The following is a 20,598-nucleotide window of genomic DNA, read 5'->3' on the forward strand; positions in this document are numbered from 1 at the left end:
AGTCCCTAGCCCAAATGCGGGTGAAACTACTCATTCACGATTGTGTTATCAGGTGCATACGACGTTAAGTTATCACTTGGATTTAGCTTTTATAAAAAACGACGTCAAGTTATCACTTGGATTTAGCTTTTATAAAAAAAAGTTATTCCCTATATATATTATTTGAATTAGGTCTGTCAAAAGACTGTATATAAGGAACGTTTAAGAATATGTTATTCCCGTTATTTCATGCTTTATACGTATTTATTGTACGACGGTAATTAACGGAGATGCTTACAAAAATTTGGATTTTTAGTCCAATTCCCACGAATCTCTTGGTGCATTTCATTTCAAGGTGGGTTAACGGGATGAACTAAAGAGCCATTTTACTCTTTTCGATAGAACAGATAATAAGGGAGGTTATCGTCATGAGCCTCCAGCCACAGCCCCACTCCAGTGGTCAGAGAAACAACAATATGTAACCGAGAAGCGGGGAGAATTTCGCACGACTTCGGACCTGGAACTGTACAATACAAATAAACCTTGTAATCGTCCTAATTTTGTCTCGACCTTGTTGATCTTTATCGTACTTCACGTTATTGTCACGTACATTTGTAGAAAAATACGAGTTAACATGGCATATTGAACGTTTGAATACAGGCATGTAAATTTGCATATATTAATGAAGGAACCATGTGATCCATTACAAATCCCGTGCGAAGAACGCATACAAATGCTAGTAATATATGCAACCCTCTTTGTTATCTATTGTTTTATTACGTTATCATCCTGTTAGAGTTCCACTGCAACCTGTTGGAATAAGTCGTTGTTTTCAGTCTCAGTTTTTAAAAAGATGCAAATTGTGTTATGACCCTCAGACAGCTAGAATTTCCAGTATTTTTATATACCTCCCTTTGAGCTAGATTTGTATACACTTCCACTTGATTTCAAAAACTGTTTTAAGAATGTACATTATGCAGTGTAGGGCTTGGAATGTGTTTTTATTCATTTCCTAACATTCTGTTTACATGGACATAAAAGGTTTTCAAATGAGGAACTCAGATGATGTAAAATGCTCTTCTCTTTCTGTTTTCAGGTTTAAAAGCACACTGGCCATTAAAGCAGAAATGCCGCTATCGAATGCTAGTGAACCTTGGTGGAGACGGTCCGTTGTGTATCAGATCTATCCGAAAAGCTTCAAGGACTCTGACGGAGATGGAATTGGGGATCTGAAGGGGATTCGCTCCAAACTGAACTACATTAAACAGCTCGGAGTAGACGCTATATGGATTACACCGATATACGACTCTCCAATGCGGGATAATGGCTATGATATTAGGGATTATTACAAGATATTTCCTCCATTTGGCACCATGGAGGATTTTGATGATCTGCTCAAAACTGCTCATGATATGGAGCTTAGGATAATTCTAGACCTTGTTGTTAATCATACATCAACAGAACATGCTTGGTTTCAAAAGTCGCGGCTGAGAAAGCTGAACAATCATTACCGGGATTATTATATCTGGCGAGATGGAAAGAATGGCGAACCTCCAAATAACTGGGAGTCTAAATTTGGTGGCTCCGCCTGGGCATACGATCCTAATTCAGGTCAGTATTATTTGCATTTGTTTGATGAAACACAAGCCGATCTCAATTGGGAAAATGAGGAAGTTCGCAGTAAAGTACGGGAGATAATGCGTTACTGGCTGGATAAAGGAGTCGATGGTTTTCGTATGGACGTTATCAATCTCATCTCAAAAGACCAGAGGTTTCCCGATGATGACCATGGTGACGGACGGAGGTTCTACACTGATGGTCCACGAGTACACGAGTTCTTGAAAGAACTGAATGAAAAGGTATTCTCCCGGTATAACACCTTCACCGTCGGAGAAATGTCTTCCACGTCAGTTCCTAGCTGCATAAAGTACAGTAATCCCGATAACAAAGAACTTAACATGACGTTTAACTTCCACCATTTGAAAGTGGATTATGCTGGGGGAAAGAAGTGGGTACACGCAGAAGTTGACTTCATAGCATTAAAGCGTGTTCTGACTTTCTGGCAGGTTGGAATGCATGGAGGTGGTGGCTGGAGTGCAGTCTTCTGGGGAAACCACGATCAGCCAAGACCGCTCTCGCGTTACGGGGACGACACGAAATACCATCTAAAATCTGGCAAAATGTTGGCTACAGTGGTGCATATGTTGAGAGGCACTCCTTTCATTTATCAGGGTGAGGAGATCGGAATGACAAACCCCTGCTTCAAGGACATCAATTCCTTCCGAGACGTGGAGACCATTAACGTGTACAGGCAGCTAACGGCTCGAGGAATTCTCAAAGAGGAAGCGCTCAGTATCATACGTAGCAAGTCTCGAGACAATGCGCGAACTCCCATGCAATGGGATGAATCTAAATATGCAGGCTTTGGAACCGAGGAACCATGGATAGAAGTTGCCAGAAATTACAAGGAAATAAACGTGCGTAATGCCTTGAAAGATACAGAGTCTATTTTCTATCACTACCAAAAATTGTGCTCGCTGCGTAAGACCTACGATGTCATTGTCCATGGGGATTATAGGCTGCTCCTTTCCGATAATCCTGAAATATTTGCATTCGTCCGCCGGTACGAAAATGAACAGCTTCTGGTTCTGAACAACTTCTATGGGAATGATACTATCTTCAATCTGCCTCCAGAATCTGGTATGAAGGCTGACAAGGGTAGCATTATAATTAGCAACTACTCTGATTCGCCCTCAAATTTCATGTGTGTCAACCTGCGTCCATATGAATCAATCGTCTATCTAGTTAACCTTTCACCTGAACAAATGTATACGGGCTCCAAAATCTTAGTAGAAGGCTCGCCATACAGCTTCGTTAAGCAGCACAAATACCAAGGAGAAATGTGAGGCGTATTGCTACTAGCAGAGATACGTGATGAAAGTGTAAAAAAGTATATGGGATAAACGCTCACCAACCCTCCTTGAAACTTGACTTAATTCCTTAAACTCCTGCTGAGGAGACAGAAAATAAAACATTCCATTTTTTTTTAGGTGAAGAGCAGTGAATGAGAGAAACTGCAGAATTTCAGTTATTGCAGATATGAGAATCTGAAAGTACCAGCCGATGAATGCCTCAAGTTCAGAAGTTAATTCAATATTATGAACTACTAGACACAATTTACAAGTAGACACAAGTAATTCAGTTCTGTACGGATTTTGGATGGTGCATCTGATACATATCATACAGTTGGGAGTGAGTAGTTTTTCCTTGTTTTGATTACTGGGGTTATGTTATAGGGAATGGTTTCTCTCTTATTACTACAGCTGTGTTTATAATAGTATTGCCTAGTCCATGATAAAGCTCCACCCTTGCAGAAAATGATTTTGTCCAGGAATTTTATAAGGCCAGATAACTGAATTGAGCGTCTGGTTATCCCTTGACGACAGCAGGCATTCTTTAAGATAAGATAACTATGTAGGGTAGCATGAATGTTTTAGGGAAGGCTACCTCCAGTATTTTGGAACATGTTTACAGTATTGTATTTGATGTGTCTGTATTAAGTAATAAAGACTGATTTACAGAATTATTACCCTAAACATTTTGAGTGGCAGCCAAACCCCCAGATTTCCCTTCATGAATTTCCATTTCTACTTTTGTATCCTGAGAAATATTTGATCTGTTTGTTATTTTCTAACGTTTATAATTCAAATACATTAAAATGTTTTAGAATATTTTAAAGTAGCAAATATTTCTAACGAAACTCAGATCTAAAAACAAGTCACTTTGTTTACCTTTTATATCCTTTCAGTAAAATATGTATGCATTCTGTATATTTTCATCACATTAAGGATTATCGTATACCAGTGGATGCCATAGCTTATTTATATTCTTCATGAATAGTGCTTCAGAAAATATTTATTTGGCTAACTCCACACACCGAGCTCGATAGCTGCAGTCGCTTAAGTGCGGCCAGTATCCAGCATTTGGGAGATAGTGGGTTCGAACCCCATTGTCGGCAGCCCTGAAGATAGTTTTCCGTGGTTTCCCATTTTCACACCAAGAAAATGCTGGGGCTGTACCTTAATGAAGGCTATGGTCGCTTCCTTCCCACTCCTAACCCTTTCCTGTCCCATCGTCGCCATAAGACCTATCTGTGTCGGTGCGACGTAAAGTAACTTGCAAAAAAATATGCTAATTCCACAGTCTACAACAGGCAACCCACACGTACTTGAACCTCCCAGTTTGTCGTGATTCATATACAAGATTCCTTAACCTATACCAATAGACCGATAAGATCGTATATGGCACTCTGAGGGTTAAATTTATTCATTCATAATGATTACTTCGAGAGCTAACATCAGTTCAGGGACAGTATTTCAAATATGTGACGGGAGTGTCCGAGGACAAGTTCGCCTTGCCAGATGCAGGTCTTTTGATTTGACTCCCGTACGAGTATGAAATGATGATGAAGACGACACATACACCCTGCCCCAGTGCCAGCGAAATTAACCAAATAAGGTTAAAATTCCCGACCCTGCCGGGAATCGAACCCGGGACCCCTGTGGCCAAAGGCCAGCACGCTATGGAGCCGGACGTATTTCAAATAGAGTCACAGGTGACTTTTCTAACAACTTTAGGTGTGATTTACTGATTTAAACCTGCTGCCACTGAATTAGACGGATGAGGAAAGCTGCGCTATTTTCATACAGTATGTGGGAACGGTGAAGCGACAAGATAGTCAAAAGTCGCTTACCTGTGAGCACGGATTGGCAACGGTGATAGTGCAGTGCTGTCTACAGTAGTCGAAGCCGGTCTGCTCCAGGTACACATATTCTTTAAAGTAGTTCTCTTTTCTCTATCACACAGTCCGATATAGTATAGTATTTAAAGTAATTTTGTAAATCATAAACAAATATTGAAATAAAACTGATCCAGATTTTAATGCGTAATCCGAAAGTATTTACCGCATCCTGCGCTGGCAGGCGCGATCCGAACGAACTTAGGAGCTTAGGAGAGAACAAACTGCCTCGGGCTCTGAAATAATATATTGAATATCAGATATTTCTTCGCCAGTTGCTACATAACCTTGACAACAGCGTAATTTCTCTGACCCCCTAATTTGTGGCCGCGACTATAGAGGATTCCTATCCATGGTTTGATGTGCATCTTAATCTACAGAATGTCGGTCACATAGGAGACCAAACCAAGCGCAGGAAAATGCTGGGCGTGAAGGATGCCAACATTTTTTAATACCTAAAGTTTTAGACAGTTCTACGTTGAGTGCAGTTTGAGAACAAATAATGAACTTGGCAACATCACGCAGTACGTACACGTGGCCGTGTTGCAAACAGTCTTGGGAAAGCAAACGCGATCGTGTAGAGTGAGAGTCAGCTGCCAGCCTCCACTGATGTGGTGATGGTGATTTTTGTTTTAAGAAGAAGTGTATGTATGTTGGGTATTCATCCCGAAGGCTGGTTTGATCCTCTACAGCTCCACCAACAGCTGTCGTAGACAGCCTAGGTGTCACTGAAGAGGCATACTAGGGAAGTGAGGAGTGAGGTAGTTTGTCGTTGCTTTCCTCACTGAGCCATAAGTTACTATTGCATATCAGTCTGGCAAGCCCACTGAAATGCATGCACCAACCGGCCCTATGAGCGATATTTTCACACCATTCATAACAGGGACTGGCTGCATAAGGAATGGTATTACTAGCATCCCTCATACCTCAGTCACTTTCATATTGTCAAAGCCAAGGAAGAGACGGAGACAGGTCAATGAAAGTAACAAATTTATTCTAGCCCATACCAGAAGACATAGTGCACTGTAAACACTACATCCTGCCAGCAAAGGCATTAAGAAGAAGTACAACTAGGTAATCATCCTCTCTGAACAAATTAAGTGGAAAAGACATTTAAAATAAAACAAAACTATTTATTCAACGATGGAATTTCGAAATCGAAGTACAAAATAAAACCAAAAAAGTATTGAATTAAGGCGAAAAATCACTAAAGAATCAAAAGGGAACGTGAGTTCCCTGAATAACAAAACACTTGCAATTTGCATACCTTTGATTTATCCACTTCGCACATAAAGCGGGTGACGAGATCAGCAGTAGTTGCGTCATCAACAAATATGCGTTCGAGTGTTTCTTGCAGGCTGAGTCTCCGTCTTAGGACAGACAGATCGGCGCAGCCTCCACTGAACACAGGACCAGACGAAGACCACGTGCTTTAATTGCAACGGGTTATATCTGCGAATCAACACCTCATAAGATTTTGAAACAAAAGTATGTTACGTTTCCGTTTCAAAGAAGTTTCATGCCTCTTCGGCTTCTTCTACAATTTGACGGGCACCCTAAGTACATAACGAATAAATTATAAAATATAGACCACTGTAGGTGTCTGTGTTCAAGCGGACTACATAATCTAAAGAACCATTGAACGGACTGTGATGCGGTTTCACCGTCGTATAGCGCATTTATCGAGAAGGTTAACAACCTACGACAGAAGAGAGCCGGGCAGTGGCAGTTTTAACGAAAATCAAAGAAATCATGGCCATCCGAGAGATATTTTGGCTTACGGTGCCTATGTGAGAAAAGTTCAGCATAAAAAATTCTTCAGAAATGTGTGACGGAATATACCTACCTGTAGCCCTCAATAAGCCCTTAGCTGAGTCCTGGCATTGCTTCCACTTACTTGTGCCAGGCTCCTCATTTTCATCTATCCTGTCCGACCTCCCTTGGTCAACTCTTGTTCTTTTCCGACCCCGATGCTATTAGGTTTGCGAGGGCTAGGGAGTCTCATTTTCACGCCCGTCGTGGCCCTTGTCTTCCTTTAACCGATATCTTCATTTTTCGAAGTGTCGGTTCTCTTCCTCTTTTTTCCTCGAATTAGTGTTATATAAAGGATTGTTGCCCAATTGTATTTCCTCTAATTACAATAACCACCACCACCACCACCACCATCACCACCCTCTAATAAACGTTCCCCACCCCCTTTCTCTATTTATCATTTCTTTATCAATTACTACGGCACGTTGTTTCGAGTTGAACCTCGTATTCCTTTCATTATTTCTTCCTATTTTTTAATATATTTTTATTTGGCTTTATTCTTTTTTAACGTTTTAAATTATTTTTAAAAACCTATATATCCACTTTGAATTTGACGAAATTAAATCCTACACTGTTTTCCTAAGACTTCATTCACGTCGCCTTTTACTCTTCGGCCGGAGAAACAAATGCCTACAAGACCTGCCTAGCAACGACTTTACATAAATGCATACTTGATCTGCTTATGAACTTCAACTATATTTGTTTTCGGCGCAAGATAGTGATGTTCTGTTTACTCTCTTGACTGTGATTATTGTGTTTTGAACATTAACTGAATTGCTACGATATGATACAATGTTAATTTTTTGCCTGTGTTCAAAATATTAGTTGTTTTAAGATCTTCGCTAATTGGCTGATGATGACACTTGAAATGTGTTGAAACCGGTCCCAATAAACAGGTTGTAACTACTTTTTAGTTCAACTTACTACGGAGTATTGAAAGGTGGATCCTTCCCTATAATATTGTACATCTTCTTAAGCGTTTATATGTTATAGTTTGAAGTAAAAAAATTAAAAATTAGAAACAATATACTTGCCAAAATAAATTGTTTAATCCGCCTCAATAATGTTATTAAGATAAAAAAAATACCCTTTATAGTGCATCATTTTCATGAACGGAAGTTATCGTTGTTTAAATGAAAGGGAACGACTGATTTAAATATCGTATAGGGAGAAAGGAACGAGGTAACAGGCAGCCAACCGGAGGGACTTCGGAAAAACGTCGTATACCGGGTGAGTCAGCCGCGCCTGGTTGTTAGGCATTTCACCGAACGTAACTGGTGTGGTTATGGTCTATTCTCCTTTGCCATACACCAAGCAACAATCGCCTCTAATCACTCACTGCACCATTACCTTTGCGAAAACACGTACCGTATGCGACAGGCATTTACACAATGCTCCGAACTGTCATACGGTCATGTAAAACGTACGTGCCAATTATAAGCTTTCAGTGGGGTATGAAATTAATGCTAAAAGCGATGGCATACTGATAGAAAACGCGTGTGCATTCGTGAAGCGGAAGTAGTAGTCCATCTAGCAGGCTTTCTGGAAACCTACTCGCTGGAGTCGCCGTGGTGTCATAGGTTAAGTGCGGTGCTGTTAATACAGCTGCGTTTGGTAGGTGGGTTCGAATCCGACTTGAGTCTGTAAATTTTATTAGCATTTTGTACTTCGAGAATTGTTTACTATTTGCTTTACGTCGCACTGACACAGATAGGTCTTATGGCGACGATGGGACAGGAAAGGGCTAGGAGTGGGAAGGAAGCGGCCGTGGCCTTAATTAAGGTACAGCCCCAGCATTTGCCTGGTGTGAAAATGGGAAACCAAGGAAAACCACCTTCAGGGCTGCCGACAGTGGGGTTCGAACCCACTATCTCCCGAATACTGGATACTGGCCGCACTTAAGTGACTGCAGCTGTCGAGCTCGGTACTTCGAGAATCATCCACAGAGCCAATGCATCCGAATGCCCTCACGTCGTGGGTTATTTAATTAATTAATTTAGTTCACCTCTGTGGTGTAGTGGTTAGTGTGATTAGCTGCCACCCCCAGAGGACCGGGTTCGATTCCCGGCTCTGCCACGAAATTTGGAAAGTGGTACGAGGGCTGGAACGGGATCCACTCAGTCTCGAAGGTCAAATGAGTAGAGGTGGGTTCGATTCCCACCTCAGCCATCCTGGAAGTGGTTTTCTATGGTTTCCCACTTCTCCTCCAGGCAAATGCCGGGATTGTACCTAACTTGAGGCCACGGCCGCTTCCTTCCCTCTTCCTTGTCTATCCCTTCCAATCCTCTCATTCCTCTACAAGGCCCCTGTTCAGCATAGCAAGCGAGGCCGCCTGGGCGAGATACTGTCCTCCTCCCCAGTTGTATCCCCGACCCAAAGTCTCACGCTCCAGGACACTGCCCTTGAGACGGTAGAGGTGGGATCCCTCGTTGAGTCCGAGGGAAAAGCCAACCCTGGAAGGTAGATAGATTAAGAAAGAAAGAAAGAAAGAAAGAAAGAAAGAAAGAAAGAAAGTATGCAGTAGGTTTTGTTGGCAAAAACTGTATACCCCTGTATGTACGTTCCTCAAGAAAATGTGAAAACACATGCTGTTTTGAAAGGAAGTTTTTAATATATTATTCAGATTTTTTAATTAATTAATTTATTTATTTATTTATTTATTTATTTATTTATTTATTTATTTATTTATTTATTTATTTATTTATTTATTTATTTGTATTTGATCACGTTAGTCAATAATTTTGGTGTTTGGTTTTATAGCTGAAGGTAGTTTACGCCTTATAATATCGAACAGCAAAATGGGCTGAAGTGAATTTTTCATGTGTCTTTGGTAAAACAAATGTTACAATTGCTTTGGTCGGAAAAGATTGTACTGATTGTAGTTGATATCGAATCGGCTCTTGACCTGCTGTAAGACTGGCTGCAAGCTGCAATTAAAGACTTCATACCTGCACAACGGGCTACTACCAGCAAATATCAACAATGGATATCACAAGAGACCAGACTGATTCTATTTAATAAGAAGAGAGCTTGGCGCCTGTGGAAAGACTTCCCTAACCCACACATTCACAATACCTTCGTTAAAATCCGCCGCCACGTGAGGTTTATGGTCAGAAGAGACTACAAAACACACGTAGACACTGTCACTGAAAACGTCCGCAGCAATCCCAAGCGCTACTGGAGTCTCATCAACACACGGAGAAGGACGCAACGGATTCCTGTCAGCGTGAACCACAATGATGCAACAGCAGACGCCGCCGATCGCAATGAACTGTTCAACAGGTATTTCTTCTCCAACTTCTCCACTCCCTTACAAAACCAACCGCTCCCTCCCGTTGGTACAGCTTCAAACAGAACCCTATCAAGCATAACTGCCACACCAAGTGAAGTTCATAACCTTCTTCAAACTCTTCGTACCAACAAAGCTACCGGTGCCGACACTATAGGTCCTCTTTTCCTAAAAAATACTGCCAGCACTCTTTGCGTCCCTCTCTCTAAGTTATTTAACAGACGTTTTGCCGCAGGCTATTTTCCTATTACCTGGAAATAGGCAAATATTGTTCCACTTCTCAAATCAGGCAACAAATTTAATGTTTCATCTTACCGACCAATTTCTATTCTCCCCACACTATCCTTTATCTTTGAAAAATTATACACCAGCGTCTCCTCGCATTCACTTTGCCGTATATCTCAACCAAGCAGCATGGTTTTCTACCAGGTGGCTCTTGTCTAACAAACCTGGCCACTCTGCATAGCTTTGCATCACACGCCATTGCAGCTAAATCACAGCTGGATATCTGCTACGTAGACATTTCGAAAGCTTTCGATTCTGTAGACCATACTCTGTTGCTCCATAAACTCTCCGAACGATTTAATATGCATGGCAGTCTTCTGACCCTTCTTGCTGGCTTCCTACATAACCATTGGCAGAGAGTGGTAATATCATGCACTTCATCCTCATGGTTACCAGTCACTTCCGGTGTCCCACAAGGCAGTACTCTTGGCCCCTTGCTGTTTTCTTTGTTTATGGACGATTTGTCGTCCGAACTCAACGAAACAGCGAATACCCTACTCTTTGAAGACGACTGCAAGATATTTAGGGAGTCAGGAATCCAGCAGATGCAGCTCTGCTACAGTCCTCACGTAATGCCCTCTCGAACTGGTGCCGTACTTGGAAACTTATCCCCAATCCACAAAAATGCAGCCATATGACCGTAACACTGCGTAAATCTCCTCTACCGACATCATATTACCTACTCGACAAGCCATCACCGTAGTTACGCAACAGCGTGACCTAGGTGTAATATTCGATACAAAATCACAATTTAAGACCCACATAGGAACATAACCAAGGCTATGAAATTACTAGGCATTCTCTATCGCTTCACAGAAATTTTTGACCCCAATGCTCTTCGTCACTTCTTCCTCACGATCATTCAACCTCTCTTAAGCTACTGCTCTCCTATTTGGACAACAGCCTCCCGCTCCAATACTAAGCAGTTAGACAGAGCAGTGTCCTTCTTCGCTGCATTTGTAAGGAACAGAAACCCCAAGCTCAGAAATCTGTCTACGCAGCAGGTATTAATGGCAATTAATATGTCACCACTGCACATCAGGCGACAGGTAGCTGACCTGAGTTTCCTCCACAGGATCTTAAATGAACATTACCGCTCGGAACATCTTGTCTCACTCTTCTCTCTCTGTGTTCCTTCCCCCTCCACCAGAACCAAAGACCTTCTCCACATTCCCCACACTCAGCACTCAATACTTCAACGATCTTTCCTAATCCGCCTCCCAACACTCTTGAACAATATTAATAGGAGACAAGAGCTTGATATAGCACCAAATAAAGGTGTATTCGAGAGGTGTGTAAATAGTCTCTTGAAGATAAGTTGATGTGAAAGGATTATACCGCCATCTTGACCCACGACGACTTGGCTATGAACATGGACATTCTCATGGTTTTCGATTTGGACAGTTGTTATTAGTAGGCTGTGTACCTGATCTTGTTATATTTTGGTATGTTTGTTATATTTTATTATGAAAGTTTACGTTTGTTAAATAGTCTGTTGACAGTACAAGTGAAATTTGCTCAGTGTAGCTGTATCTTGTGCTTCGTGAATAAATAAATATGCAACAGAAAATCACCTTTTCATATTCTTGTTCTTGGGGGAGGTGAGTGAGGGATGGGAGAGATTTCACCAATTTAACAAGTTTTTTCGTAGAAAAGATAAAATACCTCTTATTTCTTGACCGCAAACACAAATCCAAAATTCAACAAAGTCGGTATGCATATCGGTATATTTCCTTGTAATTGGGATAGAGTAGTCAGCTCTATGCCCAACGGCGATTCCCTCCCTCTATCACTACCACATAGTACTCATTTTTAGTATAGGCTGTGTGAACCCGAAGATCATGTAAGGTTTAATTTTTAAATTTCTCGACTCCTTGACTGGGAATAGAACCCATGTCCTTTCGAGTGAACTAAGCACTCGTTTAACAACCTATGATAGGCAGCACCTTCGTTCTCAGTCAGTAAGTAGTAGCCTAATAAATTCATACATACGCTTTGACCACTGATAAGGTGGAGAAAGATTTCCATTTTCACATCAGGCAAATACTGGAACTGTACCTTAATTAAGGGAACAGCCACTTCCTTCCCTATCCTAGCTCTTTTCCATCGTCGCCTAGAAAAAAAAATGTTAAATACACAAAATAATCACGCCGTTAATAATTACATCTTTATCAACTGGAACTAGGAAACGCTTCATCAATTACAAATTACACGTTTTTCCTCTGAGGACAATTCTGCGTGCATCTCAGCAGGCCAACTGATCGAGAAAACTCAATTCACGTGGACGTTAGAAAGTGATCGTCACTTTCGGAATCTAAATAACACACGTGTTCGGAATGAGTCTTTTCTACAGTTCCTTAGTCTGAAAGAAGGCAGTAAGTAAAGATAAAGAAGAACCGAGTGTGAATGTTCACTGGAAAGTGAAGGGTTGCCCTTTCAGTAAGGGTGTTGGGTATCCGAACTCAACAGACTTTCTCTCTGTCAGAACCAGATGAAAAGCGCGAAGACATCCAATAAAAGTGAATCATCAAATTCATTTTTATATCAAGTGCAGGGACGTAAAAGAGAAAACGCATACCATTAGATAGAATCCTCTCATTTTCACCAGACCTTAAACATTGTTATCCACTTTCCGACAGGTAATGTTTCTTTCACCGCATTTTTGTAACAAATAGTTATGAAAAGCCTTGAGTTTCAGAAGGAAATGATTGCCAGGTAATTTTCAGCGTGAAAAATTAAATTCTCTTGAAATATACTCTCTACGTAGATGGCCTTCAGCCTCCAATGATGTAAAACAAGGAAACAAAGACTGGATCTTTGGAAAAACGTTATGTAAACTCTCGACTCATAGTCTCATCAGCACTATTAATACGCTATTACAATACAAGGCTAGACAGCTTCCAAGAAGTTAGGCTTACAAATGAACTGTACTTAAGTCAGCACGCTCCTTTAGTATTTTCACCATAAACAGATGCTTTGTCTTCTGTCATACCCACATGATAATTTACTATGCGCGATTAAGGAAAGGCGCAGTCGATGTATTATTATTATTATTATTATTATTATTATTGTTATTATACCGCTTTCCCACATCTGTGAGATCTCAGGTGCGAACTGAGTCGTACATGTATGGAGGGATGTAGTCAATATTGCGTGTTTCTGTGGTGATTGGTAGTGTAGTGTAGTGGGACAGACACAAACACCCAGTCCCTAGGCCAGCAGAATTAATCAGACGCAATTAAAATTCTCGACCCGGCCAGGACGATTTACAATGAAGGGCGCTTAAACACGAGAGAGATCTCTATCACTAGACATAGTGACACGTTAAAGAATCCCGTTTACAGTAAAATATGTCGGCACTTTGAGGTATTTTAAAACTTAAACAGTAGTAGTTCCAAAATTCAGTTTTGTGTTTGCTGAGATTGTATATACTGTATTTTCTGAAAATGATATGTAATATATGAGTTCATGTATTAAAAACAGACGTCAAACTTACGTTCCTACCAGAAAAGTGCAAAATATACATTTCACAAAACAGCCAACTTGCATTCACATTCCAGTTGTAATGAACGAAACTGCAACCTGCAATGTAGTGTTGAGCTTATCACGATATTTCACTCTATATCCGGTCATTAGTGGTATGTACTTAGTGTCGGTCTGTAAGAGAGAAAAAGGTAGAAAGAGAAAAAAGAGAGAAAGAGAATAATAATTGTATTGTTTCTACGTCCTTCAAATTACATTTACGTGCCATAAACTCTAACAAACTCGAAGCTGGCGTATTTCAGCACCTTCAAATATTTTACCACCCGACTAAGCCGGGCTGGAATCCGCCAACTTGGCCTCAGAAGGTCAGCGCTATACCGTCTGAGATACCTTTTTTTCTTATTTTTTGCAAGTTGCTTCTCCCGGATGCGAGCACACAGCTGCGCGCCCCTAACCGCACGGCCAACTCGCCCGGTGGACTGAAATAGCGAGGGCACGTAACACCTTAAATAATGACACTTTTTTTTCCTATTTCTATCACTTTTCCCACATTAAGGTGGATTCGCGGATACGAATTGTGCTACACATGTGGACGTGGTCGTGTTTTACGGCCGGATACTCTTCCTTACGCCAACCATATACACTAATCACTATTGCGTGTTTCTGTTTCGTATGTAGTGTGTATTTGAGTGGATATATGTTTACACAAACGCCGAGTCCACGAGTCAGAGAAACTAACCACATGCGGATAAGGCCTCGACGCCGGACAGCCCACCGAGGCCATATTACATCAAGGTATTTGTGACCGTTTTAGTCACTTTACATTTCATTGTGAAGCTGTCTGACGTCATGGTAATTTATCTTGCGGTGTTAGGAGATAGCTGGCAACACTGAAGTACTTCAGCAAGTGAACAATCCAAATTATTTAAGCATTTTCAGGATATACGAATACAAAATATGTTCCTCTTAGAACATTGTGATTTACGTTATATATTGCCGTAAATTACAATTATTTTCACTTCTTTTTTAGATTTTAGAGGAAATATTCTGTGTAAGTATGGTATAGGCCTATTTATGTTGTTATTAGATGAACTGACGACAAATATCGTTTAGGGCACCGTATGAAGTAGCTGGAGGACTAGTTAAGCTCGTATTTTGGTTCCTGTTTTACAGGACAGAAGAACTTTCATAACGATTTATACTGAATCTACCCTTTTGATTTGATACTGCATTACGTCACTAATGTTTAAATGTAAGGAAGCCTGAAAATATAAAATATTTGTAGCATTATGTTCAAGATGTAAACGATAGTAATTTTCCACGAAAGAGAACATTTTCACACTAATAAAAATAATTTTGTCTGTAAAGAGTTAAATAAGTCTCAACTATGAAGCAAATAAGAAGTCCTATTCAGCGTGGCGGTTTGGACATCGGCAAAATTGCTTGCACGGGTGGGTGCAGCACGGGCGTGTGTGCAGAGCAGAGGGCGGAGGATGTGTGAAATTTAGTAAAATCTGAAGTCAGAATGACGTCTTTTTACGGCATTTCATCACCTAAGTTATGCAATTTTCTATTTATTTATTTATTATTATTTATTTATTCCGACTCCTTGGCCGACTGCTCAGCGTTGAGGCCTTCGTTTTAGAAGGTCCCGGGTTTGATGATTTTAATCGCGTCTGATTAATTATTCTGGCTTGTGGACTGGGTGTTTGTCATATTCAGATCACACTCTATACTACCAACCACCACAGCGCAATAATGATTACATGCCTCTACATAGGATTGGCGTCAGGAAGGGCACCCGACCGTAAAACAGGGTCAAATCCACATCCAAATCCGCGACCCCACATGTGTGGGAAAAGCAACAAAAGAAGAATGTATTTATTTACTTTCTTTTTAATTTGAAGTAAATACCTCACTCTTCATCTTGCCTAGTACGATTCATTTTGGCGCCGCCATCGGTATTTTCGGTTTCCTATAACCGCATAACCTCTGGAGACGCTATCTGAGGATCCAATCAGCTTCTGTGCTAATGACGTAACAGACAGAGAGACAGACGGATCTACAGAACTGTTTTACGAAAATGTTATAGCTGAGGTTGCCACATGGTATGATGTCTGGACTTATGCAGGAACCCCAAATAAATCCCTTGAGTATGTAGATCTGTTTGTCAAGCGATACTTCTCCACCCAGCTGTAGCTGAGGCCATCAAGATCAGCCTAACTCTCTCATATGTGGAAAGAGAACTCTGAATTCATTGACACATTGACAAACAAATCTGGACAACCACCAAGAAGTCCCAAGTTTTTGTTCAGTTGGTAACATGTTCTTCAATAAATCTTCCGAAGTTTCAATGCATTTTCATTAACTTTTGATTGTATTTCTGTTCTATATTACACAACCTATTTTGCTTACGGATTTTCGCACTTACTGTATACCACCGTTTTCATGAGCCAGTGGGGTGCAACCCCTCGCGGTCCTCATGTGGCCAGGTCAGCGTCGAATCACGGTCGGAGCAGCAACCCAGTCTGACACACTATCCGCTCGAGTTATAACAGAAGTATACCTTCATTATAGACTTACCGGTATGCTTTTCAGCCTTTAGTCTTCAAGCAACTGTGAATTCACTTACCGCCTCCACAATCCTCTAGTTGTGACTAGCTGTGTGGCCACATTTAGTTCCATATCTCTCATCTTGAACCAAACATTCACTCGAGATTGACTCTACAACGCCAATAATATATACTAGTTGCCAACCTTTTAAATAAGGTTCTGACTGAGGGGTTTTCTTTCTTTTTTTTCCCCTGAACAGTTCATTTTCTTTAACGAGACGAAATGTTAGTAAAATGAAGAAACATTGATAGTGACTGGTGTTTTAAAGGGCCCTAACATCTAGGCCATCGGCCCAAAACAGGGCCGTATTTAGGAAGTGGCAAACTGGGCAGTTGTCCAGGGTGACAGGCTTTCGGGGACGGTTCAATTTCTAGAATCTCGAACAAGAGGTTGAGTGTCATCTTTGATGGCATCATAAATGTAAATACACCGCATCGCTGATATGCATACTAGCCGTTAACACTGACCAACGTAGTTTGTGGTGCGTTTTTTTTTTTTCCTAGATAGTAATTGTTGATTCAATTCCTGACACTGCACACTGTGATCGGCTAAATTGCGTCTTGCCTTATACTGTATTAACAAAGAGCGATTGGGAGAGGAACGATTTGTTCAATTTATAACAGATCCAGGATATGGTGGCCAGAACCTAGCAGAAGCAGATTACAGACTTGAATCTCGGAAACTGTAGCGCCACAGGGCTATTCTAACGCGCCGGATACGTCAGGTATTTATTCGTGCTATCCGCCTCTGTGGTGTAGTGGTTAGTGTGATTAGCTGCCACCCCCGGAGGTCCGGGTTCGATTCCCAGCTCTGCCACGAAATTTGAAAAGTGGACGAGAGCTGGAACGGGGTCCACTCAGCCTCGGGAGGTCAACTGAGTAGAGGTGGGTTCGATTCCCACTTCAGCCATCCTGGAAGTCGTTTTCCGTGGTTTCCCACTTCTCCTCCAGGCAAATGCCGGGATGGTACCCAACTTAAGGCCGCGGCCGCTTCCTTCCCTCTTCCTTGTCAATCCCTTCCAATCTTCCCATCCCCCGCAAGGCCCCTGTTCAGTATAGCATGAGGCCGCCTGGGTGAGGTACTGGTCATCCTCCCCAGTTGTATCCCCCGACCCAGAGTCTGAAGTTCCAGGACACCGCCCTTGAGGCGGTAGAGGTGGGATCCCTCGCTGAGTCCGAGGGATAAACCAACCCTGGAGGGTAAGCAGATTAAGAAAGAAAGAAGAAAGATTTATTCATGGTTACAAACTAGAATTAAAGCTGTCAGTCGCATACATACTATATTCTTTGCTCAGCACGCTCGCTTAACATGGTAGGCTCCAGATCAGCAGAATCTGGTAAAGAAACTATATCATTTTTTGACATTTTGCTGTTCTGGTTACTGACAATATCAGAAAAGCTCAGGTACATTTTTGTAATAGTTTATATACATCATTTCAGTTTTGTATCGGTTGCGCTAAATGCAGGTAAGTGCAATTAGTCAAAATGAGAATAGATAGCAATAAAGTAATACAACAATACGTCTGGCTCCTTAGCTGAATGGTCAGCGTCGTGGCCTTCGGTTCAGTGGGTCCTAGGTTAGATTCCCGGCCGAGTCGGGGATTTTAGCCGCGTCCGAATAATTCCTCTGACACAGCGACTGGGCGTCTGTGTTTCTCTCAATTCACACCTCTTCATATATTCACAACACACCAGATAGGAATTCGGCAGTAAAACAGTGCCAAATCCATATTTTCGCACAAGCGACTCCACCAGCATGTGGGAACAGCGGCAGAGGAAAATGAAAATAACGTAACAGTACGTAAAGAAATCAATTATTAAGAAGAAAGGTTCGCCCGAATGGGCATTAGATTATAAACTAGGATAGTTTTGAAGTGGACATAAAAGTTTTTTAACATGCGTTTTATATATAATTATAATATTTTGCCCAGGGGTGTGCAAGCCTTCACACTTTTGCACAATCGCGGATGTTACGGAACTTCAGCATGAACAAGTTTCTAATAAAGAAGCTCGGCGTTTCTGAATACATCTATCAATGAAATGAAATGGCGTATGGCTTTAGTGCCGGGAGTGTCCGAGGACATGTTCGGCTCACCAGGTGCAGGTCTTTTGATTTGACACCCGTAGGCAACCTGCGCGTCGCGATGAGGATGAAATGATGATGAAGACAACACATACACCCAGCTTTCGTGCCAGCGAAATTAACCAATGATGGTTAAAATTCCCGACCCTGCCGGGGATCGAACCCGGGACCCCTGTGACCAAACCCTTGTGACTAACCATTTAGCCACGGAGCCGGACACATCTATCAATTATACGTACTGATACAAAGTTAGAAAAACTTCATCCGAAGCTGGAGAAACATCATACTACACAAATCCTCTTCTAAGGACATTGTTCGAAACGAGATGCGACGACTTAAGTACAACTACAGGACTGAGACTTTTTTTTCACAGTTTGAGAATATAATGTTCAAGTTCTGAAAATGACAACGATTAATTTAAGTATTTCTTCCATTCGTTCACAAGTTCACACACAAGATTCGTTATTACACGCTTCCTACATAAAGAGTTCATAGGACTAATGACCGAATATGCCCACCCCTTAAAACAAATCACAACCAAAACAACTTGGGAAAAATATGAAAAAGTAATTTTAAAAAAGGAGGGAGAAATAACAATAAAACTAAACAAATTAATGCCATACAAGTACGCAGCACTGTGCATCAACAAACATAGATACATAAAAACCGTAAAGTGTAGAGTGGTTTTAAAGTGAACAATTCTTAATGTAAGGAAAGAGTAATCAAATTCGAAAATTAGAATCAAAATAATTCGAAAACTTACTTGGACCTTCTCCTATAACTGAAGGTGCATTCATAACGCCCACAAGTAATATCCATATGCCTATCGACACACAGCTTCTAGCCCAACCCATTTCTCCTGAACATCATCAGTAACAATTTGTCAATCACGCAATCACAAAATATATCAACCGACAACCTCCAGTAACTCTGTCTCGTTGCACACGGAGCGACACAACATAAGCACACGAGTGTCATTTGACAACTGAGTGTACTTGCTGGTTGCTATGGAGATACACCTTCGCCACTACTTCGATAGAGTTTTCGACCAACGCGTTCGATACTGAACTGTCGATTGTACGACGCCAAAGTGTATCGGCTAAAAAGATACTCCAACTTCCTTCTTTGAATGATGTGCGATTAACTTCTTTGGTGAAATCGTTCATCATAGACATTACATACTTGGGTTCAGAGTGCGATTCCGTAGATGCGAGTAGTAGCGTCAAGTATGATTTTGATTATAAATTATCGATATGATGCGTATCTAAATCCAACAGAAAGCCCAAAGAATAAGTGAGAGCGAGTACGGGTCTCGGGATCTGTGTACGTCGTACACTGTACGACACCTCTCGAAGAGAGATGGTTTGGGTCTTATCAGAATCGGATCCCAAAGTTAATCTCAAGCTTCAAAGCAAAACTTTTCTGAAATTCAGTGTTGAATTTTTTTCGCTTCAGTTAACGGATTTCTCGAAATAATCTACTCTGAAACGTGTTAATGTCCCTCGCCTACATTAAGTTCGGGTAAAGCTTCCTTACCCGGGGGACGAATGATAGGTTAGAGATCCAACAAAGCGCGGGTCGGATGACGTCACTAGTAAATAAACAAATGTCGCCAACGTCGGAGAATTAAGAAGACAGAGAGGACCATTGGTCTAGATAGGTTTCTGGACAAGGCTACTCAGTAGGGCCTAGCGGCGTTTGGGGAGGGGGGGGGGGGGCAGTCGTCCCTCTACTTTGTGGAGAAAACATTACATTTGTATTCCATTTTAGCCGGCTGAAACTAGGAATTATTAAAAAAAAGGCCATTTGTACACAAGCCCTGTTACCTTATCAGCTAATTCGTTCCTTATTTAATTATTAACGGAAATACGCACAAAAAATGCCTTTGCTGGCAAGATGTAATGTTTACAGCGCACTATGTCTTCTGGTATGGGCTAGAATAAATTTGTTACTTTCATTGACCTGTCTCAGTCTTATCCTTGGCTTTGACAATATGAAAGTGACCGAGGCATGAGAAATGCCAGTAATGCCATTCCTTATGCAGCCAGTCCCTGTTATGAATGGTGTGAAAATATCGCTCATAGGGTCGGTTGGTGCATGCATTTCAGTGGGCTTGGCAGACTGATATGCAATAGCAACTTCTGGCTCAGTGAGGAAAGCAACGGGAAACTACCTCACTGCCTCTTCAATGACACCTAGGCTATCTATGAGAGTTGTTGGTGGAGCTGTAGAGGATCAAACTAACCTTCGGGCTGAA

General features: G+C 41.4%; 2 protein-coding genes across 3 annotated transcripts in view; one reads left to right on the top strand and one right to left on the bottom strand.

Annotated features, from left to right (window-relative positions):
• The window catches only part of LOC136875635 (trehalose-6-phosphate hydrolase), a 123,039-nt gene extending 119,890 nt beyond the window's left edge, over nucleotides 1-3,149 (top strand). For both annotated transcript variants that reach the window (XM_067149177.2, XM_067149176.2), the window contains one exon: nucleotides 1,076-3,149. In XM_067149177.2, coding sequence (XP_067005278.2) covers nucleotides 1,107-2,885 — 1,779 coding nt within the window. In that variant the 5' untranslated portion in view covers nucleotides 1,076-1,106 and the 3' untranslated portion in view covers nucleotides 2,886-3,149. The remainder of the gene's footprint in view (nucleotides 1-1,075) is intronic.
• T48 (FU domain-containing protein T48) overlaps nucleotides 1-19,273 on the bottom strand; it is a 368,079-nt gene extending 348,806 nt beyond the window's left edge. The window contains exon 1 of the mRNA XM_067149178.2: nucleotides 19,105-19,273. Within this exon, the coding sequence (XP_067005279.2) occupies nucleotides 19,105-19,195 (91 nt within the window). The 5' untranslated portion in view covers nucleotides 19,196-19,273. The remainder of the gene's footprint in view (nucleotides 1-19,104) is intronic.
• Between the last annotated feature and the right edge of the window lie 1,325 nt (nucleotides 19,274-20,598).

Source organism: Anabrus simplex, chromosome 6, assembly GCF_040414725.1.
Source record: "Anabrus simplex isolate iqAnaSimp1 chromosome 6, ASM4041472v1, whole genome shotgun sequence".
In the NCBI taxonomy this organism is placed as follows: Eukaryota; Metazoa; Arthropoda; class Insecta; order Orthoptera; family Tettigoniidae; genus Anabrus; species Anabrus simplex.